The 27924-nt window shown below is 51.7% G+C and overlaps 1 protein-coding gene across 1 annotated transcript; it reads right to left on the bottom strand.

The window, feature by feature from the left end:
* Nucleotides 1-945: 945 nt before the first annotated feature.
* NOVA2 (NOVA alternative splicing regulator 2) lies at nt 946-25410 on the bottom strand. Its single transcript, XM_047711998.1, has 4 exons — nt 24644-25410; nt 15816-15959; nt 10492-10658; nt 946-2447 (listed from the first exon to the last, which is right to left on the bottom strand). Exons 1-4 carry the CDS (start codon nt 24918-24920, stop codon nt 1365-1367), a joined length of 1671 nt encoding a protein of 556 aa, XP_047567954.1. The 5' UTR covers nt 24921-25410; the 3' UTR covers nt 946-1364.
* Between the last annotated feature and the right edge of the window lie 2514 nt (nt 25411-27924).

The following is a 27924-nucleotide window of genomic DNA, read 5'->3' on the forward strand; positions in this document are numbered from 1 at the left end:
GTCTTTAACAGTTTTCACTAGCTCCATCTCCCACCCCTCCCTGTCAGGTGAGTTCACAGACTTGGTGTATTTGGGTAGAGATGACCCTGACAATATCGGGTCTTTTTCCTTAGAGTTCTCCAGATAGGATCCAAGTCCCACCCCTTATTCTCCTCCTAGGCAGACCCCCAGGCCAAGACCCACGGAGGAGGGGTGTGGGTAGAGAAGGAGTGTCAGTGACTGGCCATGGCCCAATCCAGGAAGTGCATGCTCCATCCCAATGACATCACAGGAAATAACCTGGAGCTGCCACAGGAAGTACATGCCCCCATGATGTCACTGAAGTAACCCTCAAGGGATGCCCACTGAGACATCATGGGAAGTACCTGTCTGTCCTGTCATCACAGGAAGTGACCTCTGGGGAACTACTTCCTGTGACATCATAAGGAGTACCAGCAGCACCCCAGAAAATACTTGACTCAGTGATATCCCAACAGGGACCTTCATTCCCATTACTCTAGGTAAAACCACAGAAGATGCCCCAGGAAGTTGTTCCAGCCTCTCACAAGAGTCTTGCCCACACGACTGGACCAATCCCAGAGCTGGCCTCATTCCCAGCAGCACTGCACCCCCTTCCCCCATAGGACCTGACAACAAAACAGTGAACAGTCCCACCTAGGAGGGGCAACTCCAATAGGGGTAGAGTCGCTGAGAAAATCTGGGAACTCTGGGGTCCCTGCTCCAGATACCCCATTTCAGCTCAGACTCCTCAGCTACCTCTATTCCCGTCCCTTCTCTCAGATCCAGAAATGAAAGCAGGAGAGGTGGGGTGTTGTTTGGGGGAGGCCCCTCATTCTAGGCAGCCCAGAGGCTCCCTCCCCTCCTCCCATATGAAAACAAAAACTTACAAAGGGGGGTAAAATCCTCACCAACAAAAAAAAAAAAAAAGGAAAGAAAGAAAGAAAAAAAGAGAAAAAAAGGCGGGGTGTGGAGAGGGGAGAAAAGAAAAAAAAAGAAAGAAAAAAAAAGGAGGGAAAGAAAGAGAAAATAACACTTTGTTTTCTATTAAAATCAACAAAATGCAATATATACAGATATCACACAGACCCGGGCCCTGGGAGAGGAGGGTCAGGCCCAGCCAAGGAAGAAGGGGGTCAGTTCAGAGCTGGGGGAGGGGGCTTCTGGGCCCCATCCCCAGCCATCACTCAATCCTGCCTATGACTACCAGGGGGGGGGGTGCAGTCAGGCCTACCCCAGCCCCGTCCCAAGAGGAGCAGGACTACACCCGAGCTGAGGTCAGGAGTTAGGGGTGGGGTGGGGGAGGGGAGGAGAAGGAAGAGGAGGAGAAGGGGCCGGGAGGAGGGTGGGAGCACACACCACAGGCCTCATCCCACTTTCTGGGGGTTTGAGGCCCTCACTCCCTGCTCGTAGGTGACCCGCTGGCTGATGAGGTATTGAGCGGCTTGTGTGGCCGCAGGGCTGCCCGTGATGGTGACCCGCCGGTTCCGCGTGCCAGGCAGGAACTCTCCCTTCTTGGAGATCTGGATGCGCGCGCCTGTCAGCTCCTGGTACTCCACCAACGTCTTGCCCCCTTTGCCCAGGATGGCCCCCACCAGGTTCTCAGGCACCGCAATCTCCACCAGCTCCTTGGCACTCTCGGCTGCCAACTTCTCCGCCGTCAGGAAGCCCCCGGCGGCCCCGGCTGCAGCTGCGGCGGCCACCAGCGGGCCACCCCCGCCGCCCGCCCCGCCGCCCGCTCCGGCCCCGAGGTAGCCGTTGGCGGCTGCGGCCAAGGCGAAGGACCCCAGGGCTCCGGGGGGCGGGGGCGGAGGCGGGGCGGCCCCTCCGGCGGGCCCCGCCCCGGCCTCCCCCGCGTAGGACGCCAGGAGGTTGGCTGCAGCGGCGGCGGCGGGGTTGGCACCGGCGGCCACGGCGGCCAGGACCCCGGAGGCCGCGGCCGAGTTGAGGCCCAGGCCGAGGGAGTTGGTGTTGTAGCCGTAACTGGCCAGCGTGTTAAGCGCCGTGCTGATGGCCAGCAGGTCGGTGCCTGAGAAGGCAGGCAGGGCGGCCGGAAAGGCGCCCACGCCCGCCAGCCCCGCGGGGCCCAGCAGGCCCGAGGCGGCAGCGGCCGAGGCGGCGGCGGCGGCGGGCAGCACGTCGGCGGGGCTGGCGTACGGTGAGCCGGTGGGGTTGGAGTTGGCCACGGGGCCAGCCACGTTGGCGTAGCTGATGTTGAGGCAGCTGCTGCTCTGGGGGTCTTCCTGTACCTTCTGCACGATGGCGCTCACGGCCTTGTGCACCTGCTCCGGCTCGCCGCTGACGGTCACCACGCGCTCCTGAAGGTTGATGCCCTCCGGCTTCTGGGACAGCTGCACCCAGGCACCCGACTGTTCCATCACGGCTTTCACGGTGGCGCCCCCTTTGCCGATGATCAGGCCGGCGGTGCTGTTGGGGACGATCAGCTTGGCCTGCGTGTGGGGCGAGAGGGAGGGTCTTTAGGACGGTGAGTGGAGACTGAACCTTAACGTTAGGCAAGGCCTTGCACTCTTCACTCGCCCCCGCTCTCCCCTGGCCCATATCAGGCCCGCTGTGCACCGTTGAAAAAATAGCGATGGGACGCCTGGGTGGCTCAGTTGGTTAAGCAGCTGCCTTCGGCTCAGGTCATGATCCCAGCGTCCTGGGATCGAGTCCCACATCGGGCTCCTTGCTTGGCAGCGAGCCTGCTTCTCCCTCTGCCTCTGCCTGCCACTCTGTCTGCCTGTGCTCACTCTCGCTTCTCTCTCTATGACAAATAAATAAATAAAAAAATCTTTAAAAAAAAATAGCGAAATACTTTTATATTGGTTGGTTAAAAAAAAAAAAAAGAGCTAGTACTCCAAGTCCTCTTGGTAGGTTCTCAGGCACCCTGTCCTGTGTCCCTGGGACCCCTGGGATTTCCCTTCCCTCCAGCACCTTAAAAACTTAATGGCTGACCCAGTGGGTGCCCTCCAGGACAGCGGGTGCTCCCAGCTTGCACTGGTGTTCACACCTTCTAGAAATATTAAACACTCTGACTCCCAGCCCCAGAAAAGGACTCATTAAGTCTCATTTTACAGAGGAGTCACTTGCGACCTAGGAGAGGAAGGGACTCGCCCCAGGGTTACCCAGATTGTGGAGAAGCTGCAATCCCGCCTCTTGGATTCCTGCTCCGTGGTGTTTCCCACCCTACTGGCAAGGTCACTGCGCTTAACCCTCGTTTTGTTATGGGTCAGATTGTTGCCCCCGACATTCAGATGCTGCAGTCTGATCCACCCCTCCCCTGTACCTCAGGATGTGACTGCATTTGGACGGAGGGTCTTTAAAGAGGCAATGAAGGTTAAGTGAGGTTATTGGGGTGGGCCCTAATCCAAAAGGAATGATGTCCTTATAAGAAGGAGAGATTGGGACACAGGCACACACAGAGGAAAGACGGTGTGAGAATGTGGAGAAGAGGACAACCATCTCCCAGCCCAGGAGAGAGGCCTCGGAAGAAACCAGCCCTGCCCCAGATCTCAGACTTCCAGCCTCCGGAACTATTGAGAAAATGAATTTCTGTTGCTTAAGCCACCCGGTCTGTGGTCCGTTGTTACGGCTGCCCTAGCAATCAAATGCAGTTGTCCTAGCTGTAAAATGAAGGTAAACCTCACATCTGAGATGATCGGGCACTTAAATACAGTGGTCCCCTTCTCGGGTGCAGAAAAGCCCATCTTTTGCCACTGCAAATCTGATCTTTTTTTTTTTTTAAGATTTTATTCATTTATTTGACAGACAGAGATCACAGGTAGGCAGAGAGGCAGGCGGGGCGGCGGGGAGCAGGCTCTCTGCTGAGCAGAGAGCCCGATGCGGGGCTTGATCCCAGGACCCTGGGATAATGACCTGAGCCGAAAGCAGAGGCTTTAATCCACTGAGCCACCCAGGCGCCCCAAATCTGATCTATCTTAATTCTGGGGGTGGGGGAGGGGGAGCTTTCAAAACCAAAAGTCTCTTTTGGCATATCCAAGAGCACTTCTACACATAGGTTCCTCTTGCTCAGTCCTCTCACACCTGCTGGTTCTACCCACTAAAGCCCCTCTCTGCCTCTGAGCCGGACCCCAGGGTTGTTTTGAGAAATTTGTGGGAGCGCTTCTGGTTATCATGACGACTGAGGGGGCAGATGCGGGCACTCTGTGGGGCTGGGCCTTGGATGTCAGTTCTTTACAACATCCAACCGACCAATCGTCCGCCCGTATGACTTTTTAAGTGACTCCCTGGACATTCGTGTTGGCAAAAAGTCCGTTTATAAAACTCAGAGCCCAGACCTGAACCCCACGATCCATATAAGTACCTAGTATTTTCTTTTTCCCACGTGGTTAAGAGCTACTGAAATTTCCAGGAATGCAACTAACCTGTCAAGGAAGGGAAGATTGTACTTCGTTTTGTTCTGAAATTTACCAAGACTGGTTCATTGTTTAAAAAAAAAAAAAAAAAACAACCATGACAACAGTAGTAATGCCATGTGTCTTATTTGCATCTCTGATAAGACACCCTGCGTCACTTGTGTTTGTCACTGTCTAGGACTGTGTTAGGTGCGAGCAGCTGACTATGGCACTACTTCTGCTGTAGTAACATGTAACATTTACCTATTAAAATTCATCTCATTTCATAACACATCACCTTCCTTTCATTTCTCCTTTATGTAAAAAAGTCTTACGGGATAAAGAAATTATACACGCATACCATGGAATATTCCTTGGCAATCAATTTAAATGAACAAAGTACTGATCCAGGCTACAACATGGTTGAAGCTAGAAAACATGCTGTGTGAATGAAGCCAGACACAAAAGACCATATATTGTAGGATTCCGTTTATATGGATGTTCAGAACAGGGAAATCTATAGAGACAGAAAGTAGATTAGTGGTGGCTTAGGGCTGGGGGCTGGTGCTGAGCTGTGGGGATTGAGGAGTGATAGCTAAGGGGATCAAGGTTTCTTTATGAGGAAATGAAATGTTCTAAAATTGATCGTGGGCATGGATGCACAATTCTGAATGTAATAAAAACTTTGAACTGCATGCTTTCAGTGGGTGAATTGTAGGTATGTGAATTAATATCTTAATAAAACTGTTGAAAATCTTAAGGGATTTAGATAGGTAATGCATCTACATTATATGTGCTTTCCATGTACTGAACTGAGTGTGTGTGTGTGTGTGTGTGTGTGTGTGTGTAATTTCAGAGGAAAGAGGGCTGGGAAAATATTTGTAGGAGAAAGAGGACATGGGGTTTGACAAGCCTGAGAAGCACTGCTCTACTTGCTCTGTTCTTTGTTGATCTGAGTTCGACTTTTCCCTCCCTCCCTCTTGATGACTCCATGGCAGGCATACTAGGCTCCCTGCTGTTTCTACAAGTTGCAAGCTTCGTCCAGATTCAGGGCCTTTGCACCTGCTATGCCCTCACCTAGAATGCTCCTTCCCAGAAAAGGAGGCTCACCTCATCATTCAGGTCTTTGCACTAAGGCAAAAAGAGGCCTTACCACCCCAATTATTGATGCTTATTTATTTGCTTATTTTATGTCCCTAGCAGAGACACCTCCAGACTTGTATCCAATTGCTAACCTCATATCTCTGGAATGATGTCGAATGGACACCTCAAACTTAAAATCCAAAGTAGAACACCTCATCTGCTCAGATGTGTTTCTGCCATGGTCTTCCTCATTTCAGTATGTGGAAAATGCACCCTTTCCCTTCTCAGACTCAAGACTTAGAAGTCCTCTCTTTCCCTGCCACTCAGCATCCAACCAGCAATTCTGTTGACTCTATCTTCAAAATACATAGTAGATGGGGTGCCTGGCTGGCTCAGTCAGTAGAATGTTGTGTAACTCTTGATCCTGGGGTTGTAAGTTTGAGCCCCATGTTAGGTGTAGAGATTACTTTAAAAAAAATCTTTAAAAATACATGTATAGTAGACTATTCTAGATTTAAAAAGACTAATAAGTTATAACAACTCAATGCAATGCAGGAATACTGAATTTTGGATAGGAAAATACTTTATAGACATAACATATTTTGGAACAATGTTAATGTGAACTTTTTACTAACCGAGAGCATGGGATTGGTGTTAATTTTTGTAGGTGCGATAACAGTAACATAACACAGGACACATCCTTAGACTTGGGAGACACATGCTCAAGAACTTAGGGATGAAGAGTCATGAGGTCTATACTTATTTTCAACTGGATCAGCAAAAACAAACAAACCACCCAACAACCAAGCAAATAAAGCCAACAAGTGCTTGTGTGTGTTCATGTGTGTAAATGTTAACGCTTACTGAGTCTAAGGGCAGTGTATAGAGAGTTCATTGCATTATTCTTCAACATTTTCAAAATAAAAAGGAGAAAAAAAATACCCCAGGACTCTTTCCCCCTCTTTTTTCTGCTTTGTCTTTTGTCATAGCACTTTTCACTCTCTGACTTTTTTATTTGCTTGCTTGCTTTCGGTTTCCACATGAAAGAATGTTAGATCTACAAGGGTAGAGATTTTTGTCTGTATTGTTTACTACTGGGTTCTCGGTGCCTAGGGAATGCCTGGTATGCATTCAGCAAAGACTGTGTGAATGCCTTGGACTCTCGAGACATTTGCTCAGGTTGGAAATCTTGGCTCCACCACTGATGCTGGGCAAGTGACCTAACCTCTTTGAGACTCAGGTTTCTCATCTATAAAATGGGGCTATCCATCCCTCCTCCACAGATTTATTATGAAGCTTAACTGAGATCATTCATGAAATGATGAGCTTGATTCAGGGACCAGTGCCCCTTAGCTATGTTTCTGCTTGGTCCTTATGGGCAGGCAGATCATTATCCATTAATCAAACAAGCAACATTTTTTGAGCACCTACTATGTGCTGAGTGTACGGTGCCATGTGAGTGTCCAGGTAATATGTGCTCATAGTAGATGCTCAAGAAATGGTTGTTGTCATTGTTCCCTCCATGGGCTGACCTGGATTTAAATCTCACATCTGTGGTATAGTTGTTTTACAAAATAGTCTGACAATTCTTCGAAAGGTTAGATCTATCATCTGACCCAATTCCATCCATAGGTATATGCTCCAAAGAACTGAAAACCATACCCACACATATGTTCATAGCAGTGTTCTTCATAATCGCTAAAAGAAACAACCCAAATGACTATCAACTGAGACAAACAAAATGTGATACATGAGTACAATGGGATACTATTTGGCCATAAAAAGGAATGAGGTTTTGATATACGTTACAGTACGGATTAATCTTGAAAGCAGTATGCTAAGGGAAAGAAGCCAGACACAAAAGGCCATGTGTTATGTCATTCAATTTATATAAAACATCCAGAATAGGCAAATCCATAGACACCAAAAATAGGTTAGTGGTTGGAAGGGATAGGAGGGGGGAGCTGGGACAATGAACAGTGACTGCCAAAGCATATAAGGCTTCTTTTTGGAGTGGTGAAAATGTTTTGGAATTACATTAGGTGATCAGTGCACAACTTTGTGAATATATTAAACAGCACTAAATGGTATACTTTAAAATGGTGAACTATACAGTATGGGAATTATATCTCAATTTTTTTAATATCTCAATTTATATATTCAAAAAAATCATCAGAAAAAGAGTCTGACAAGTCAAGAGGTTAGAACCAGACCTAACAATCAAAAGGCATTTAGTATGATACAGCATTCAGAGGAAAAAAGAAAGGATGAATTAACTATTCACCAAGAAATGGTGAGAGCAAATGCTTTCACCTTTCTGTGCCTCATTTCCTGTCCTCCAACACAGATATAACCACAGCTACTCCATACAACCATTGGGAATATTCAATGACTGGAGTGCCTGTCACGTGGGAAGCCCTCGGCAAATGGTTAACTGTCTTCATGATGGGCCCAGGTGGCAGAACCACAGCATCTCAGAGAGATCACAGGTGCAGTTTCATAGAATCCTATGTGTGCCAGGACATCAGTCAGAACAGTAGAGTCTTAGAATAATGTACATCAAAAATCTTGAAATCACAGAGCCATAGAATTGTAGGAGTTTTAGGGCCAGAAAGACCTCAGAGAACATCTGTTCCCCTGATTTGCAAGTCTGTGGAGATTTTCAAATAGTAATAGTAGAATAATAATTTTAAAGCTAACAGTCCTTCCAAATGGAAGACCCTTTGGTAAACACTTTCATATAGTCACTTACTTAATCTCTACAGCAACCTTACAAGAACTAGGCAGACACTATTATTATCACGTTTTATGGCTTGGAAAACAGAAGCAAGAGAGGTTAAGTAACTTGCTCAAGGTCACACAGATAGTAATAGAGCCAGGATCTGATCCCAGTCCAGAATCTATGTTCAGATTTCCAAGCCTTCACCCCAGAAATTCCAATTCAGTGGCTCTAGGCTGGGAACCAAGAATTCTGGATTCTAAGCCACCTAGATGATTCAGATACCAGCCAAGGCTGAGAACCACTGGTATAACCAAGAGGTGGCAAACTGGTGGTCCTTGAGCCGCAGGTAGCCCACAGCCACATAGTGGTTTTAAGGTTGAGCCAACCTTTAAAAATCAGTTGATTTCAAATATTTCTGGCTTCTTCTGAAAAATTTGTGAGATGTGGCAACACTTTGTCTACATTCCCAAAGGGGAAGAATTGAGTTGAATAGCAGCTGCCCCCTTTAGGGATAGCATCATATCTCTCTGGTGAGGCCAGAGTCCTCAATTCTTTATGTTCCCTGGCTGAATCTTGGAGGCATTTCAATTTATAATCCCTGGTTTGGCCCAGCTTCCACACTGTAAAGAAAGGAAACTGAGGCTTACGGAAGGGAAAGGAACCCAGAATAACACAGCAAATCCAATGTAGAAAGAGAGTAGACCCATCTCCTGACTTAAAAATCCCATAATAATATCAGCAGTTAACATTTTTTGAGAACTTTCTATGAATTAGGAATACATGCTAAGTGCTTTTTAAACAACAGTGAACACTGATCACTGCCCTTAAGTAGGTGCCATAATGAATCTCATTTTGCAGATGAGAAAAATGAGGCATGGAGAAATCAAGTCACTTATTCAAGGTTGCACAGGTAAAGAAATAAGTTATCAGACTAAGATTCAACTCAACATCTGACTCCAGAGCCTTCAGCCATTATCTCTTTCATTCTTTAGAACCCCCTAAGTAATGAATAAGAAGAGGAAAAATCCTGGTCCTATAACCTTTCGATTCCACTATCTCAGAGTTTCTGTGGATTAGGGGAGGGGTGAAAGGATCAGGTGCAGACGGTGTTGACCCCATTTTCCCTGAAACATGTGCAGACTCTTCATGAACTCTGAGCCCTTTGTGGCCGCGACCAAGGTGGAGGAAAAAGGCGATATCCTTGCCACCGCGTAAACGGCGTGGCCTGCTGGTGGGAAGGGATTCGGGAGAGACCCGGCAGAGCCGCTTCAGCACCAAGGACAGCAGCCACTCTCCAAGCCCCAATCCCGAAGTCTTTTTTGGGAATGATTCGCTTGGCAGCATTCTTCCAGGGCTTTCCGCCCACCCTTTCCCCAGGAGCTTGGGGGAACTCAGGTCCGTGGTTTCTCCCATCTCAGGGTAACTGAATTCCCAAGAATTCCGGATTCCTTTTACCGAGGGTCTCTCTCTGGTCTTTGGTTCTAGGCAGAAGTTAAGGAACCCTCACAAGGGCCCTGCCCTCCTGCCAGGGGCTCTTGCCCCTCTGCATCATGTTTGCAAGTATCTGGAGTGGGTAAGGGGGGAGAAAACGGGGAGTGTGCGCAGTTCCCCTGCCCTCCGCCTCCTACCCACCCAGGACCACGCCAGGGGCTTTGCAGCAAGCCCACCTGCCCGGAGAACACCGTGGTCATGGCAACCAGCGAGGCCGGGGTACTGATTGGTCCGCTCCCTACCACGCCCCTCCGCCACCGCTTCCCCGTAACTGAGGCAACCAAGAGGCGCTGTCCTCCTCCTTCCATCCCTCCTAGAGAGGGCTGTGTAGGAGAGGGACCGGCCCCCTCTCTCGCTAGCAAAATACCCATTTCTCCCAAATGGTGGCTACACCATACAATAATTAATGGAGAGAGGGAGTATGAGGCCATTTCTAAACTTTTCTGGATGTGGATGGGTTGTCAATGAAGTCACTTCCGGTGAGAACAGGAAGTGGGAGGCAGGTTGCTCTGGGAGACAATGGGATGAGGTGGAAGGAAGGAAAGGGTCTAGAGAATCCCAGGAAGGAGGGATAAGGTGTTGGGGCGGGGGCGCCAGTGGGGCGGCGTCTAGGGCAAATTCTACCAGACCTTCACTCCGTCTCTGCATCAAGCCCACTCTAAGAGGTTGGAGTCCCTAGGCTGACTCCCTAATAATACGACTAATTACTACCATGTATTTGCTTGACAAATATCTTATCGGCATTATCCCATTCAACTCCCACAGTAATCCAGTGATATGGGAGAAGTGTCTTCTCCTGAACCTCACCGGCTTTACAGAAACCCAGTCTTTGCCCCTGCTGACCTGCTTGGCTCTGTCGGGGTTCATCGTGGTTTGGGGTTGAAGGATGTTGACCACCTCAGGCTTGGTCATTGCTTGTGGGATTTCTCGGACCTTCTCAGCAATAAAGCTGTGCACAGCATTCAAGGCCTCTGCTGTGCCCTGTACCAGGCATACTCGTTCTGTGGTTCCTGTTGAGCAAGGGAGAGAGAGGGCACCCTCATCACACAGGAATGGGAAGATTCCTGGGAGACAGGCCCCATTTAATGGAAAGAGAAACCTAGATCTAGAAAGTAGACCTAACCGGGCCCAGGTCACATGGTAAGCCTGGGGAAGTTGGCATGGACTCCCAGGCCATGATGGGTAGCTGGGAAAGTGAGTGGAATGCCTGTTTTATAATCTGCACTTCATGTCCCTCCCCCAAAACAACCCCAGGAGTTGGAAGAATGATGCTTAAGTGCTTTGCGATGCCCACAGCAGCCCTGGGCAGGGAAGACAGGGCTCAGCTGCCTCTTCCCAGTCCTTGCCGGCTCCTGGTTGCTCTGGCAACCATTCACTCACTACCTCCCCCCCCCACCCCAGAAGCCTAGAGCTCAGGCCTGCAACGGTTGCCACAGTAACTGGAACTCCCTTATCGGTCTAGCTGGCCGGGTCCTCAGCCCACCCCCAGGGGGACGAGGGACGAAGCCCCGTTGCCGTAGCAACCCCTGAAAGCCTGCAGCGAAGGCCTCTGGGCTTTTGGAGAGGATGGGGAAGGGCTGGGGGATGGGGGAGGCAGAAGAGAGGCCAGAGTGCCCGCCTGGACCCACCAGATGGAGGGCTGAAGGGTGGGGGAGGGCAAGGGTATGGACAGGGGAGAGCAGAGGCAACTTATGGAAGGGTAGGGCTCAGGGATGGAGAAAGGAGAGTGGGGTGGATGCCTTTGCTGGAGAGTGTCTAGATTTTGGCTGTGGTTCTAACCTAGGCATCCTAACTCTGCGTGTGTATGTGTGTGTACTAGAGGTAGAGAGGCAGCAGGGAGCAGAGAAACCAACTCTGGGTGATGTTGGGATATGTGTGTGGGATAGAGACTCTGGGTGACAAGCTGACCAGTGCAAATATATCTGTGCAGCTGTTTGGGTGAGTGGTGTGTGTGTGTGTGTGTGTGTGTGTGTGTGTATGAGCAGGTGTCCATGCATGTGTATACCTGGGCTGGAATGGTTCAGTTGTCTTTAGCTGTGTATGTGTATAAGAGAAAGAGTGGGAGAGACTGAGTTGTAAACCGACAGCACAACACAGTGAATCCAGTAACCATGTGTGCACTCTTGTTCATGGGAAAGACTTTGGGTATCACTGCGATGTTCCAGGTTATGTATGTACCATTTGTATGTACCATTCTCCTGCTTGTCCAGGAGAGTTTGAGAGAAAGAAACAAAGGATCTCAGGAAGCCGCGCTGATGCTGTATGATGAATGACTATCACTTTGAGACTGGATGTCAGCGTGAGTGTTGGCAGCAAAGAAACCATGAGACACCTTTTGGTGTTCGAAAGATTATCTGGGTGCCGGTGTGTGGTATGCGTGTCTATGTGCGTGAGCCTGTGTGTAGGAGACAGACAGACAAGGTTCTATCACTGGTGTGTGTCAATGTGAGCGAGAGAGAGAGAGAGAGAGAGACGGAAAAGTAGACTCAAGTGTCAGTATGACAGGAGGACTGATGTGTGTGTGTGTATTTGTGTGTGTCTGTATGCATTACCACCAGACAAAGACAGCTCTACTGTGACCGGCTGGTGTGAAAGTGTGTGCGCCTGAATGAGCTGTGCAATTTTGCTGTGTGGAGTGGGTGTCTGTCTGTCTCTCTCTCTCTGGTGGGACTGCCTGTAGGGACCAGTTAGCTCCCTGGGTCTATAAAAGGTCTTGAGCCCGCGCCAGGCTCCATGTGCCTGAGTGTCTGGGACATTTGGGGGTGAGGGTCCAGTCTCCCGTGGGCATTCTGGTGCAGCACGTTGGTGCCCCCACCCTGAGCCCTCACTGGCACCTCTCAGCCTGGCATGCCCGTCTATCCATGTGTCCGGGTGTCACTGTCTTGGGGGGCACTTGGATAGTTGATAACCTCCATCTCCTCTGGGCCACTGTTCCTCACTTATTCCCCCCAACCCCAGAACAATGGACTGGTCTGAGCCAAGGGTGAGTCAGCGTGCAGGCTGCCTCCGTCTGGGTGTAAATAGGAAAGGGTGTGGGTCAGGGTGGGAACTGGGGGGGGCCCTAGGGAGAGCCTGGCTGAAATGGGTCTGCTCTCCATTTTGGCGAGGCTCCCTTCCAGCTCAGGGAGACTGGGATTTCCCACCCTTTGTAGTTCTCAACTGGGGTCCATGAGGGCTTTGGAGGGCTCGGTGAGCCCCTGAAAGAGTGTCCAATAATGACAGCTGGTGCTTACAAAATACCAAGCGTTAGGCACTATTCTGAGCACTTCGTATATATTTGTGCACTTCATGTAGGAGGTAGGCACTATTATTATTCTCAATTTACTGCTAAGGACACTGAGGCACAGAGAAGGTTTGGGATCTGTTCAAGTTCACTCAGCCAGTAGTGAAAGTTCAGGGTCTCGAACCCAGATATCTGGCTTCAGAGTCTGAGCTTTTAACCACTGAGCCACCCTTGTGTTCGATGTGGGCTATGCAGACTGTGTGTGTGCTTGTGCGTGTGTTAGGAAGAAGGCATAAGATGACTCCGTTTTTGCTATTGTATTTTTGATAGTAAAAAAGAGTAATGTATGGATTTATGAAGTAACCTCTCAAGATTTTGTACTTTAAGGCAATGTTATAAATCAGTAATTTTAAAAAAAGTGTGTGTTGTGTGTCTGTGCTTTTCTTCTGGGGACAGAGCTTTAGGCAAATGCTCCAAATCAGAAGCAGTTTGGAATCACTACGGTATCTGAGTGCGTGTACTTAAGTCTGTGTGTGGCTTTGGGCAAATGTCTGCTTCTTTCTGGGTCTCAGTTTCTCTATGAATGATCCAGAAGGATAGTCTGGGGCTTGGCGTTTCCTGTACCAAGGAGGGGACAACCTTTGTGCTCTGCCCCTCTCTTGGGGATAACGGTCAGGTAGGTTTTTGTTTCATGTAGTAGACACAAGTGAGTGTGTGTGTGTGTCTGTGTGTGCATGCACATGTATGTGTGTGTCCATCTGTGTGTGTGTTTCACCATTGTCATTTCTCATCTGCTCCGTCTGCTTCAGTCACAGTGAACAAACTCCCCCTCCAGCCTTTGAACATGCTAGTTCATCTTTCTGGAGTGCTCTTCCCTGCTTTTATCTAGCTCACTTTTACTTATTGTTCTGGGCCCCTCCTCCAGGAAGCCCTCCCTGACCTTTCCAGGCTGGGTCAGGTCCCCTGTCTGGGCTGCCACCATTCTCTGGGCGTCCCTGTCCTAGCCCTGACCATGCTGGGTCATTGCTGGTGTTCAGTCTGTCTTCCCTACTGGGCCGTGAGATCTGTGAGGGAAAGGTGGGGATATCTCAGTCACTGCTGTCCTCATCTCTGTCCATAGAATAGGTAATCAGAGAATGTAGGTTGAATAAATGAATGAAAGGGTGTTAGCCAGGAGCAGAGGGAAAGATGCTCTTCCTTTCAACCGGTAGCACACTCATTTCTTGTGTTCCTGTGGGTCCTGGGAAGTCCTAGGGGCTGGACTAGGATGTGTGGGGCCACGTCCTGCATCTATGAGGTGGTACAAGCTTTATGATCTGAAAATTCCATGTCAGCAGTGGGGAGGGGGCGCTGGACACGTCCTGGGGCTGGGGAGAAATGCTGGCTCATGTTGCTTGTTTGAATAGTATTTGGCCCAAGAAAGCCAATGACTGTCCCATCCTCTGGGGTTCTCAGATGCCTGGCTTGTGGGGTATGTCACTGAATTGGGAGGAGATGATGTGTTTCATGTCACAGAATGTGATCCAAGCATAAGGAACCAAGTGTCCTCGGATATATGCCCCAAGCAGAGGTCTTATCCATATCTTGTGGCCTAGGGGGTGTGTGGGGGAAACTGGGCCAGGGTAGAAGAGGAAAGCAGGGCTGGTGGTGTATGCCTGGTTCTCTGGACAGTTCTCTAAACCTCTTGCCAAAGCTGCTTAGTGAGATGGGCAGCAGGGTGGGTGGAGGCAGGAGGGAGAGAGAGAGAGAGAAAATATGAATGTGTCCTGACCCTGGGCTCCAGCTTTGGTGTTTGACCTAAAAAATCCAAGGGGATTAAGGATGAACTAGAATCAGCTCTGGTCCAAAGATACAATTCTGGGGGCCCTTCCCGGGGAACATCCCTAGATGTCAAAGCCCAGGCACTGGTCTTGGGAGGGGGAGCCAGAGGGGGTGACAGATAAAGCAGGGGACAGTAGAGGGAGGGAGGGGACTTGGAAATGTTATGGCCACGGGAGAGAGAGAGCTGGAGGAGAGGCAGAAAAGGGGCTGGTTTGGAGGAAGGAGAGAAAAAGTATGTGGGGGTTGAGACTGGGAAGGAAACATGAAGGGAGAGGTGGGTGACTAGAGTCAGGAAGAAATGAGGGGCAATCCAGCAGATCATTTAGGGGGTGCTACTGGATATTGGCTGAGTGAATGACTGACCAGAGAGGGTTAAGGAGCAAGAGAAAGAAAAATATGAGACAATGAGAGGTGGAGGGCAAGAAAAAGATGGGGCGAGGGGTGGGAAGACGAGAAGGGGGAGATAGAGGAGGGAGAGAGTAGGGAAAACAGAGATGGACAAGACAGACGGATGGGGACGAGGGGTGGGGGACAGCCAAACAGAATCAGAGAGATAGAAACAAAAAGAGAGCAGGAGGAGCTAGAGAGAGGCGGATGGGAACGGAGACTCGGGGAGCAAGAGATGGGAAAGTCGGAAACAGAATGAGAGAGACATAGGGAAGAATGACACAGATAGAGAAAACCAGCGGGACTCAAACTGGGCAAGATGGGGTAACAGAGAAATCCAAAGGGAAAGAGTGAGGGAAAAGAAATGTGTGTGGGGGGAGTGTGCAACACAGCTGGCTGGCCCCCCAACCCCATGGGACACCCTGACACCTGCCTCCCTGCCCACCCCCCTCCAGCAACTCCAACTGACCCAAAGAGGCAGGTGTGTGGGAAGGGGCACATCTGCCAGCACATCATGCAAATGAGCTCATGAATATGCAACAGGCCCATTGTCTTGCCCTGCCCCCACCCCCATCTGCTCAGGCCTGGCCCCTGGGGCTGAGGGCAGCTCTGTCCCCTTAGGAGGAGGGGAGAGCCCCATCACTATGACTGCCCCAAGGGCAGCTCTTTCCCCCTTATCCAGGGCCCAGGTGGGAGGGACAGGAGGCCAAGGGCAGAGTCCTGGGCCAGGGCTCACCCGGATAGAAGTCTTTGGACTTAGAGAGCTTGATGGTGGCTCCTGTCTCCTTCTGCAGCTGCACGATGGTCTGCCCGCCCTTGCCAATGATGGAGCCTGCCGCGTAGCTGGGGATCAGCACCTTCAGGAAATATTCGCCTTCCTCTGCAGGGGCACATGGGGAGGGGAGGTAAGGGAGGCCGGGGAAGGGGTCTTCCCCCTCAGCATGGTGTGGTCATAGGAAACCCCTGGCATCACAGGAACATACAGGAGCAATGGCCATGAGAATAGCAGCAGGGAGAATAAACACATAATGATCTTCATTCATTCCCTCACTCATTCATTCACTCATTCCACGGATAGTTACTGAGCACCTGCTATCACGCGCTTGGCAGTGTTCTAGTGAAACAGCCGTGAGGAAAACAGACAAACTCCCTGATTTCGCAGGCAAATGAGGCAAATAAGGCCGAGATAGTTTCAGTGATTCAGCCAAGAGCTCACACAGCTACATTCTTCTAGAAGGAGGGGGAGACAGACAGTATGCTTTATGTCGGATGGTGGTCAGCACCAAGAACACAAAAGGGGGCAGGAGAAGGGAAGGGGGATTGCAGGGGCTGTAGTGTCAGATCCGGTGGGCAGGAAAGCCCTCCCCAAGAATGTGGCATTCTTTGTTTAACAAACACTTCTACAGAACCTAGTAAACACTAGACTCTGTTCCAAGTACTACACAAATACTAGTTCTTTTAATTTTCACACTGATGCTATGAAAGCAGTACTTTGTAACCTGGCTTTAGAGTCCAGGCTCTGAACCCTTATGACTGATTGTTTTTCAGGCTGTGGAGGTGGGAATGGAAACATGTGCCTCCGTGGGAGAGCAAGTGCAAAGGCCCTGGGGTGGGACTGCACCTGAGTTGTCTGAGGGAAGGTGAGGTAGCCAGTGGAGCTGGGGCTGAGGTAGAGAGGTAAAGAGTGGAAGGGGGTGAGGGGCTGAGAGGGGTGGTGGTAGTGGTGGGGCTACGGTAGGCTCTTCGGTTTTTACTCCACATGAGATGGGGACCATGGGAACCAGAGATGGCTCTGAGCAGAGGAGGGGCAGGATCTGACTTAGGTTTCCAGAAGATCCCTCAGCACTCAATATGGACCCTGTACTGGGCTGAGTGCTTTGCAAGCTTGACCTCAACCATTCCCTACAACTCCCAATGAAGAAGTTATAATGAGCTCCATTTTTATGTGGGAGGAAACTGAGGTATGCAGGTGGTGAAGGCACCAACCCAAGGTCGGCTGCCCAAGGGCACCAAGAAAGTCACTGGTTTGAAATTCCAATGCAATTCTGTTTTGTTCTTGGTCCTCACTTGCTTAGCACTTTCCGAAGACCAATGCATTCAAGGACAGTCTCCAAGACCCGGGGTGGTGAGGTGGTGCCAGTGGTCCCTTGTGGGGCTGTGGCAATTCTTTGTTAGGGACCAGTTTTCTTGGTCATGTGTAAAGTGCTTTGTTAATGCACTCAAGGCACATGCCTAACCTCTTCTACCTTCTAACCCAACTGCTGTCCCTAAGTTCTCATAGGGTAGAAATTCTGGAGTCTTCTCAGTATTAGATCCTCTGTGACCTGGCCCTGATCTTCTTTCCAGGTTCACGTCCTCATCTTCCTCGATGTGCATCGGACCTACCTCCTCTTTATTCCTTAAACATTCCCTCCTCCCACCCAACTCAGGGCCTTTGCATGTTCCTTTTGCTTGGAACTCCCCTCCCACAGCAAATTCCTCTTGTCCTTCAGGTCCCCACTCAAATGTTGCTTCTTCTTGGAAGCTTTCCTGGAACCCTGAGGAGGAGACGGATCCTCTCCTGTTCGTTTTGTGCCTTCAGAACAAGGTACCACAGAAGTTCACTGGAGCTCACCCCTGTGTCCCAGGGACTCATGCCATGGCCCAGCACACAGTAGGCATGCAATAAACACTGGGGAAAGGAAGGGAGGAGCCAGGCCATTCTGCTTCCAAAGCTTAAGGTCTTAAAACATCCCCTAGTGGTTTTTAAAATTTTTTTCTTTTAAGCAAAGGAAACCTATTTTCAATGTCTCACATGAAACTCCAACACACAGAGCAGATAAAAGAGAAACTGTTCTGGTAAAAGTGGGGGCAGGGCGGGGGGGGGGGGCAGAAGCCCTGCCCATCTCTGCCTGATCCCTTTAGATTGAAGGTTCTGGGATCCCTGATGTGTTAAGATGGGGGTGTGGGGGCGAGAGACTGGATGTGGTTTCACAGGCATGGGGAGGGGGTCCAGAATGAAGGGGTTGCCCTAAGCCCAAGGCAATCCACTTAAACTTGCCTCATCAGACCATTAAACCTATTAAGTAATTAGCCCCCCAGAGTGCCTTCCCATCAATCATCCTGACCCCCCCTGAATTCACTTTCTTCCCTGGGCTCACAGAGGCAGCCTCTAGCCTGCCCCCACTCCTAAACCTGTCACAGAGACGGAGACCAATCCTCCATCCCTGAAAGGCTCAGAAAGACGGGGAGGGCGTTCTCACAAAGGACTCTAACCGCTTTTTCCTTCTTTAACTTCAACCCCTATCTTCTCTCCAGCCAGGGCCTCTTCCCCAACTTCCTTCTTGAAGGTAGAAGGTATTCATCTACTCCGAAGAAAACTGGGATTACATCCCCACCCCATTTTCTGTGCCCTCTGTCTTCCCCTTCCCCAGGAATTTCTGTATGCAACAGCAGAAACAGCCTTAGACTGAGCGTGAATTTTGTCCCTGATGGGACGCAGGGCCTTGGGCAAACCACCTCACCTCGTGAGGCCTCAGTATTCTCATCGGCAAAATGGGGATATGAAAGCACTACCTCACGGGACTATAGAAATTAAGTGATAAACCATAAAGTACTTAGGCTAGTCTCAGGCATGTGCAACACTTAAGAAACCTTAGCCATCATCACCTCCACTATCATCATGACATTTACCAATGTCAGAAACACAAGCAAAGTTCTTCTGACGGCATCTGGCCCAGGATAAGTGCTCTGCAAGTGGGGAGACGAGCCTCTGAGGCCTGAAGTTTTCACTGGGCGATGGGAGAAGGAGGGGAGACCCCACTTCCTTCATCACTTCCTTCCTAGAGGATGTCCCAGGCCTTTCTCTGCTTCTTGGAGGAGGAATGAGCTCTCACTGATGGAAGCGAGACCCTGTCCTCATCTCTCTGACTCTCTTCCTTCTCATGCCACTTCTTGCCTTTGCCCTTGATGTATCCCCTCAGTACTGTTTCCTCCCTTCCTCCAACAAATCCTTCCCGAGCACCCACTCTGTGCCAGGCCTTGTTTGAGGTGCTGGTGACACAGCAGGGAACATGACACAGACCATTTCCTCCAAGTCCACTCACTTTTTAAAATGTAAATGCATCTCTTTAAAGAGGACACTTAAAAACCACTGCTAATATTCAGAGTCTGAAGGCTGGTTATGTTTTCCCCTCCAAAGCATACAATATAAACATACAATGGTTAAAAAAAAAAAAAAAAGTCTGTCCATGGATCCTCTGAAGCCCCTTCCGGGTGCTTGAGGGTCCCTGTATCAGACTAGTATAAACCAGGAGCCTCGACTGGAGGCCAGCCTCCTATGGAGAATGACTAGGTGGGATCTCCCACTTGCAGAAGCTCAGAACACAGGACAGGAGTCCCCACTGTGGCCAACAGACCCCTCTGATCCTCTTCAGAATCCTTTGCATGTCTTTCCCATTTGGGAGTATGCTTGCCCCCTCCCCTTTAATGCGCCCTGTGAGTCCCATGTCCCCCAGCAAAAAGCCAGGCCTCTCTTTCCAGCCTGCCTTGCAGCAAGGGGAGACACGCACCCTCAGCTGAAGCTGGAGCCCCCAGACCTCACATGCTCCCACTCAGTTTGAGAAACCAAGGCTCTGCCTGTGAAAAATTTCTTCCTTCTACTGAAGTAGGATCTAAATGCCAGAACTCCACACCCACCTACTTCCACCACCACCCCGTTAGCTTTTCCGCTGGGGTTCAGGCAGCCCCCTTTACCCTTGACCGTGACTGAAGAACTAGAGGTGCCCATTTCTCTCCTGCTGGTTTTCCTCCTGCTACAACTTTAAGCATTCCCACCTTGGGAAGGGGCAGTCCTCTCTTTATTAGTTCCTCCCCTCCCTGTTTTGCCCACCTTCTTCAGAAATGCTTCTGGAGTTTCCAAAAAGCAACCAATACCCCTCTCTCCTTAAATAATGGTGACCTAGGGGCACCTGGGTGGCTCAGTGGGTTAAAGCTTCTGCCTTCGGCTCAGGTCATGATCCCAGGGTCCTGGGATCGAGCCCCGCATCGGGCTCTCTGCTCAGCAGAGAGCCTGCTCCCCCACCCCCTGCCTGCCTCTCTGCCTACCTGTGATCTCTGTCTGTCAAATAAATGAATAAAATCTTTAAAAAAATTTTAAAAAAATGGTGACCTACCTGAGAGATCTGGGGTGCTGTGTGGTAAGAGTCACACTTTTTATCAGAGAATTGACCCTGATAGGCGGTTTTAAAGGGGGGGGTCACTAATGACAAAGGGAGAGCTGAAGGGGTGGGGGGTGTGTTGTTTTCAATGACAGGAGGTCTAGGGGAAACCAAAGTTGGGGTGCCGAGTTCATGGGACCTGCTCTGGCTTGAGGGTTGGGGGCGGAAGTATCGATGTGTTCCACGGAGGTGTGAGGCAGAGGGGGTGTGATGTTGACACTGTCGTGGGAGCGTGTGGGGATGTGGCTGGTGGAAGACAAGATGACACGGTGGCGGGGAGCAGCACCGCTCAGGAGGGCGGGGACGGCAGGTGTGTGAGGCAGTCTCTGTGAATGACGGTGTTGCCCGTTCCCGTGAGAAATGCAATACAACCAAAGCAGGGGGAACGGCATGCCAAGGTGTGATGCCGTCTTCGTAGCTGTGACACCGTCTCTGAGTGAAAGAAAGGTGGATGGTATGATTTCCACAGGGCGAAGCGCCGCAGGATAGCGCAACAGCGCACAGGCTCCGATGACATTCTCGGTGGCACCCATCGTAGTAAGGACAGCTACCGTGTATTGACGATTTGCGGTGTGTATCATATATACAGTCCTATTTAACCCACACAAAAGCCCGGAGTGGTAGTAGCAGATCTTAACGGCTCCCATTTTCCAGATAAGGAGACTGAGGCTCGGGGCAGTGAAATAAATTGCCTGAGGTCCCACACCAAGCCCATGGCTGTGATGAGATGGACCCTGGAAGGTCTCACTTCTGGGGCTCTTAACTTTGGTGACATTGTTTTTATGCGAAACAGCGAGGATGCTGGGAGCAAGACCTGGGGGCCGGAAACTCATTCGGGGTGGGGGGTGGGGTGGGGAAGGAGGTGTGTGTGTGTATGTGTGTGTGTGTGAGAGAGAGACTGGTGCGCATGCGCCTGTGTCTATGTGCAAGGAACACCTTGAAGAGTTTCATCTGTACTGCGGGTGGGGAGGATCGCTTGGTATTGTCCCGCTAGACTACAGCCCTTTGTCTCTCTGATGAGTGAGTTCCTAACCTGAGTTTCCATTCAACTCCCCGCCCCCTCCCCAGTCCTCCTGTCCTTAAGTGCCTTGTCTCCCCCACAATGGCGTCTGGCAGTACCGGAGCACAGTAGTTAGTGGGAACAGCCCCCATCTCCTCTCTCAGCCCCCAAGAACAGGAAGGAGTGGCAGGCAGGCTGGCTCTGCGGGCCTAAGCTTGATCTGTCCCGTCTGCCATGACTTGTCATGACATCTCCAGAAGTCTCCCTCCAACCCTCTGGGCCTCGGCTTCCTCACCCAGAAATGGGGGTTCACTATAGTGTCTACCCATATAATGAAGCCAGTCTCCCAAGTCCAAAACCCCAGCTCTGCCTCTGATAGCTGACTGACCACAGGCAAGTTACTTAGCCTCTCTGTGCCTCAGTGTGTCATCTGTTAAGAAGGGGAACATACAAGAATTGTAAGGAGTACGTGATCGGTCTGTGCCGAGCACAGAGTCTTTTCCATAAGACTTCCTGGTACTCTGCAGGCCGTATATATTAGCCATTATTATAATTTATTGTGGTTAATTATTACATCACAGAGTGTGGGGAGAATTACATGACTTACTGCCTATAAAGCAGAGAGCCATAATACGGGTAGTGATTATTACTATTATCCTTGTGATTATTGTGATTTTCCCACTTGACAGATGGTGACTCTTGAGGCTCAGGAAAGGGGTGAGGTTAACGGAGCATCCCCCAGTCATGACAGTATTATCGCAAGGAGCCCTCAATTTTGAGATGAAAATCCCGTATCCTTGCCCAACGCTGTCTCCTGAGTGTCTCTGTAAATGGAGGACTGTCCCTTTGCATCTCCAGACTCAGTTTCCCCACAGGTCACCAGGAGGGGAGGTGGAAAGCCCGGAGGGGAGGGTCCCTTAGGGCTCATCCTAGTTTTTCCTGCTGCTGAGGGAGGCAGGATGCCCAGGGTTAAAGCACATGAGCTCTGGAGCCAGACGGCCCAGGGTTGGATAGATCCCAGCTCCACCAATTTATGAGCTGGGTGACTTTGGGCAAAAGTGGCTTCATTTTGCTGAGCCTATTTTCCTCATGCGAAAAAGCAGCTCAAATACTCTCCCCCAGAGTGTTGTATTAGGAAATTAACCCATATCTCAGAGCCTGACTTCTAGTAGGTGCCAGGTACTTGGGCCTGACTGTCACTATTGTTAGGTTGTGCTGCCCATAGCAATCAGATTTGGAGCACCTCAGCCCCTTTAAAAGAAGGATGAGACGCCCCACCACCACCAACACACACACACAAGCAGGGGCAGGGGTGGGCTGCCAGGTCAGGCCCAGGGACCGCCTGGGTCCCCGCCTGGGTCCCTGATTCTCTCCAGCACTGGGAATGGCAGTGGGGCAGGAAGAAGGGAAGGAAGTTGGCTGGGACATATTCATGTGTGTGCTGGGGGTGGGGGGAGCAGGAAGAAGGACAGGAAGCTCCCTCCCACCCCTCCCCCAACTTCCCTTTCCTTCAATTTCTGCTGGACACCCTCTCACAGGCAGCCAGGGGGGTCCCCGATTCCTGTCCCACCTGGGCAGGAGTTGAGGGGGAGGGCGGTGCTGGAATGGAGGAAAGAGACTTGGCTTGTGTTCCATCGAGGGGAGGAGGTGGGAGGTCCCCACCCGACCACTACAGGGCCTGGCGGAGTGGGGAGCATGCACTCTGCCCCAGGTCATTCCTCTCCCATCCGGAGGAAAAGGCCAGAGGAAGCAGATTTTGGCCAAGGTGACCGCAGGGAGGGGCTCGTCTGCTCTGGGGTCTCCCTCCATCCAGGGAGTTAAGAGGCTGAGCTCTGAGACTCTGAAAATCCCTACCTCCTTCCTGAATCCCTGGTCAAAGAGACACCCGCTACAGTGCCCCGCTTGTCTTTTATTCTCTGGTACACATACTTCCTCAGATCACACACACAGTGGGGGCCCTCCTGTCTTACACACGTATACCTTCTGTGTTGTCAAACGCTCAGACATCACACACGTACACACACAATCCCTTGTTTCTCTCACACAAACATTCCCACATCTCTAGTTACATACTCAACCATTTCACACACGCCCTCTCCCCTTGTTACAGACAGACAGACAGACACACACACACACACACACACACACACACACATCTTCCCTTTTCATACCCTTTAGGTGTCATATACACACATTCCTTGTCACACCGGCGCTATCCTTCCCCTCCGTTGTTACACACCCTCATGCAGCTCACCCACAGACCCCTAACCTCTCCCGTCATACACCCACCTTCCCTTGTCGCACACGCCCCCTCTGATGTCACTGTTGCACACCTCCATGTGTCACACCCAGCCACAGCCTCTTTGGAGTCACACCCACACCCTTTTCTTGTCACATACCCTCGCCAGCTTCTCCTGGTCCCACCCCACCCCAGACACGCCTGTGTCACACACACTAAACTGTCTTCCTTGATCCACACAGCCTCTCATGGCTCACACCCAAAGCTGGCCCATTCAGCTTCCCCCACACACCCCCTTGCATGTCACACACACCCTCTCACTTATGTGTCACACTGCCACAGCCCCCTCTAGGGTGACATGCACACACTTTTCCCTTGCCACACGTACCCCTTTGAGGGTCTCAAACACAGAGCCCAGCCCCTCATCTCAACCTGTCTCTTAACACACACGCACACACATCTTCTTTCCTGTCATATCCATGATCCTTAATGTCACACATCCAGGCCTTACAGGGCCCACACGCGCACATACACACAAATACACACACACCTGTCCCAGCTACACATTCTCCCACCTAGCTTTACACACCCACCCATTCCTCCATCTCACCCAACACACCCACCCAGCTTGTCCCCACGCACAATCTCGCCCATGGCCCACTCACACCTCCCTCTGGGACAACCCTTGCTCAGGACATCCCCAGGGAGGGAGGCTGGGAAGCTCCAGGTCCACAGGCCTCCTCTACTCCTTCCCCTCCCCCCCCCCCAGGACACGCCAGCCCGGGAACACCTCTGCCCCGAAAGGGTCACATCACACACCCCTCAAGGACACAGAGACGCCCGCCCAGAAGGACCCACGCCCCCCATCTTTGCGCCCCCCAAGGACACTTAACCACCCCCTCCCCCCCCATCCCCTCTCATCGCAGACAAAGCTCCCAGCCCCGGGCAGCGGCGAGAGGGGGAGGGGGTCCGGCCCCCTCCCCAACGCCCCTCTCAGCTCCCGGGTCTAGGGAGGGGCGCCCTTCCCCGCCCCAGAGCCCTTGCACCTGCCAAGGCGGGGGGAGGAGGATGGAGAAAGGCGAGGTCCCCTGCCCGCTCCCCCACACCGAGTCGCAACCCTTTCTCACCTCCCGTGTTGCTGCGCTTGGTGCAGACCACCTCGGGGGGCGTTTCGAGGGGCCTCTTGCGGGAATCCGGGGCCTCGGGCTCCATGGGGGGGGCCTGGGGCGGCGGCTGCTGCTGCTGCGGCGGCTGCGGCGGCGGCGGCGGCGGCTGCTGTGGCGGCGGCGACGGCTGCTGGGGAGGCTGGGGTTGCGGCGGCGGCGGCGGCGGGGGCGGCGGCGGCTGCGGGGCCGCGGAGGCCGTGAAGAGGCCGTGCACCGCGCCGGCGGCCATCATCCTCATGGTCGGGGGGGGGGGGGGCGGGGGGGGGGGGGGGGAGGGGGAGGGAAGGGGATGTGGGAGGGGGAGGGGGCGGCGGCGGAGGGATGGGGGAGGGGGAACCCTGGAGAGGGAAGAAGGGAGGGAGCTGGTTCTGGGGGGCTGACAGAGCCTGGAGAGCGGATGTGAGCAGGACGGGAGGGCAAGCGGGGGTCCCCAATACGGCCCGGAGAGAACTGAAGGGTGGGGTCTCTCTCAAGATTACCGAGGCCAGGGACTGGCCGCGCCACTTGAGGGGGGGGGGTCCGGACCCCCTTCTTTGCTCCCCCGGGTGGAGGGCCGAGCCCCCCAGACCCTGCTCGGGGCGGGGGGCCGGAGGAGCGGGACCGGAGGTGGGAGGCGGAGGCAGCCGCTAGTGGGGACCCGGGGGGCGGTGGGTGCGGGCAGCAGCGGCGGCAGGGCTGGCGGTGGCTGCTGGCCCGAGCATCTTCTTCCCGGAGGCTCCCACAGCGGCCTGGCCCCTCCCACCCGATCAAGGCCACGCCCATGCCGGGCAGGGCCGCGCCCTTCGGCGCCCCCATTGGTCTTCCCTTGAAGCCCGGGCCACGCCCCCTGAATTGACCACGCCCCTTCCCGCAGCTGGGAGAGGGACCAGGCTCCCCCAGGCTACAGGAAGGACCCTGGGCTCATCTACACCTTCCTCAGCCCTCACCTGTAATGTACGTTTATTGAGCACTTACTGTGTGCTAACTCTGGTTCCAAGTAAGCGCTTCACAAACCTTACCACGTTTAATTCCAAGAGCAATCGACTCTGTCTGGTACTCTTACTATCCCCTTTTACAGAGAAGGAAACTGAGCCTCAGTGACGTCACTTGGTCCCCATAAGAAATCTCACTTCACATGTCTCCCACCTCTGACAGCTGGGAAATTCCCTCTCGAATCTTTCATTCATCTCTTGAAGAATCAACACAGGATTACTGCAAGGGCTCAGGGAATTGAATTTAATGAATACCTGTGTTAGCCGTGTAGAGCTGAGCTTAACATCCAGGTGGTGCTCAGGTCAATCAACATCACTTACAAACCCCCTACTAAGTGTCAGACACTGTCCCAAACACTGGGGTACAAGAGGGAACAAAACAGTCTTGGCCCTTGTAGATAGACAAAGTATTACTATTCATGTCATTAAGAAAACCTGATTCTCAGACAACAAAGTGGATGCTCAGGAAAATGGAGTGTGGCTCATCCAAGGGCACACAGGTAGACCGCAGAGAGGAAACTGGGATTTGAACTCAGGACAAGCTTAATTTCAGAACCTGAAGTAGGGGGCCCTTCTTTGGAGTGGATCATTGCTAATATTCAGTGTTCTCCCTGAATTCCTTGTCTTCAAGGATTCTTCCTATGTCAGCCAGACACAAGATTAGGCTCAGAGGGGGCTTAGGTGGGGGTAATTGTGGCAGCTGGGGGGCCCTCCCTCTGCTCCATCCCACTCTGCCCTTCCCTTGCCGTGTTCTCAGGTCCCCAGGATGGGGACGGTAGCAGATGGCCTGGGGAGGATGAAGTGGCCTCCCATCTGTCCCCTCCCCCCCATTGTCCCCAGAGCCAAGGGGGATTCGAGGGGGTTGTGGTCCACTGCAGTCTGGATCCTCCCCCTCCGTCTTCCTGGAGGGAACTGAGGAGCTAGTTGCTATGGAGACAAGGAAGAGGCAAGAGAGATGCAGGGAGGCACCCGGGTCAGGCCGAGCTCCACACCTCAGACCCTTTGATTCACATATACTTCCATCACACAGGTACATATCCCTACATCCATAGAGTTTGACATGAATTTCCACATCCCCAGTACACGCGCAGTCACACCAGCCCTCCTGCAGACACACAGGTGTGTACTCAACAGTCTCACACAGGCATAGGCTGATATATGAAGAAGAGTCATGGGGATAGGTACACACACACACACACACACACACACACACACAAACACACAGAGTCACCCATAATGCATAATGCACATTCAGTCATGTGGACCATATATATCACAGGCTCTCATGCAAAAATAGAGAGACACACATCTGATACCCGAGTATGTCCCAGGTGCACATGTTCAAAGCCAAAATAACTCCACACTTGGCCACACATATCCTGAGAAGTTACAAGTACATGATCAAAGCCCTAAGACATAAACAGCCTATGTTACATAAGGCATACATGTTAGTGACATGCGATATGTAGACTGACAAACAGACCCAATCCTGCCTTCTACACAAACTGGATAATCACACACATTCAGATCCAGGGCTCTCATAGTCGAATGCACAAAATACACGGGACCTCACAGGCCACTCAGCGACATACTCAACACACATGGAAATCCCCAGTATTGGTCAGCCCCCACCCCCAAGTCATGCCTGCAGCCCCAGCTAACACCCCCCCCAAAGCCCTCCCATTTGGACACACACGACAGCACGGTTGGTCACGCACTCACACTCACACACAAACACAAACCTCCTCCTAGATATTTTTAAACCCAGGCTAGTTCTGCTGCTATGGCAACCGCCCCAAACCCATTGCCATAGCAACCTAACGTCAGCTTTCCAAGCACCAAATCCTGGGGGATTGCAGGGCCCCAATCAGAGGCCATCATCCATGCCACCCCAGTACCTCTACCCCCAGGTCTTCAGGGGAGCAGTCACCTTAGGGTGGGTAGGGAGAGGCTGGAGCCAAGGATAGAAGACCCCCTCTCAGACCAAGCTGAGGCAAAGGCACCACTCGATGTGCTTTTTCCCTCCTGCTCCATCAGAGCTTTATTGGGGGGGGGTCATGGGGCAAAGGTCAGCCTGCCCCCGGAAACACACAAACCTGGGTTTAAATCTTGGCTCTGACAACACGCTGTGTGACTTGGGCACGTCCTTACCCTCTCTGAGTTTCATGTTCCTTAATTTGGAAAATGCTCCTGCTGTTGCTGTCGAGACTAATACCCCAAGGGCTACTGTGACTCAGTGGCTAAAAGCCCAGCCTGATCTGCATCCAAATT

Source organism: Lutra lutra, chromosome 17, assembly GCF_902655055.1.
Source record: "Lutra lutra chromosome 17, mLutLut1.2, whole genome shotgun sequence".
Taxonomy (NCBI): domain Eukaryota; kingdom Metazoa; phylum Chordata; class Mammalia; order Carnivora; family Mustelidae; genus Lutra; species Lutra lutra.

Excerpts from the sequence above, each read along its gene's own strand:
- NOVA2 (XM_047711998.1), bottom strand. The coding sequence starts at position 24,920 with ATGAGGATGATGGCCGCCGGCGCGGTGCACGGCCTCTTCACGGCCTCC. Across the intron at positions 15,960-24,643 it reads CAAGCGCAGCAACACGGGAG|AGGAAGGCGAATATTTCCTG; the intron begins GTGAGAAAGGGT and ends GTGCCCCTGCAG. Across the intron at positions 2,448-10,491 it reads ACCCCGACAGAGCCAAGCAG|GCCAAGCTGATCGTCCCCAA; the intron begins GTCAGCAGGGGC and ends CCCCACACGCAG.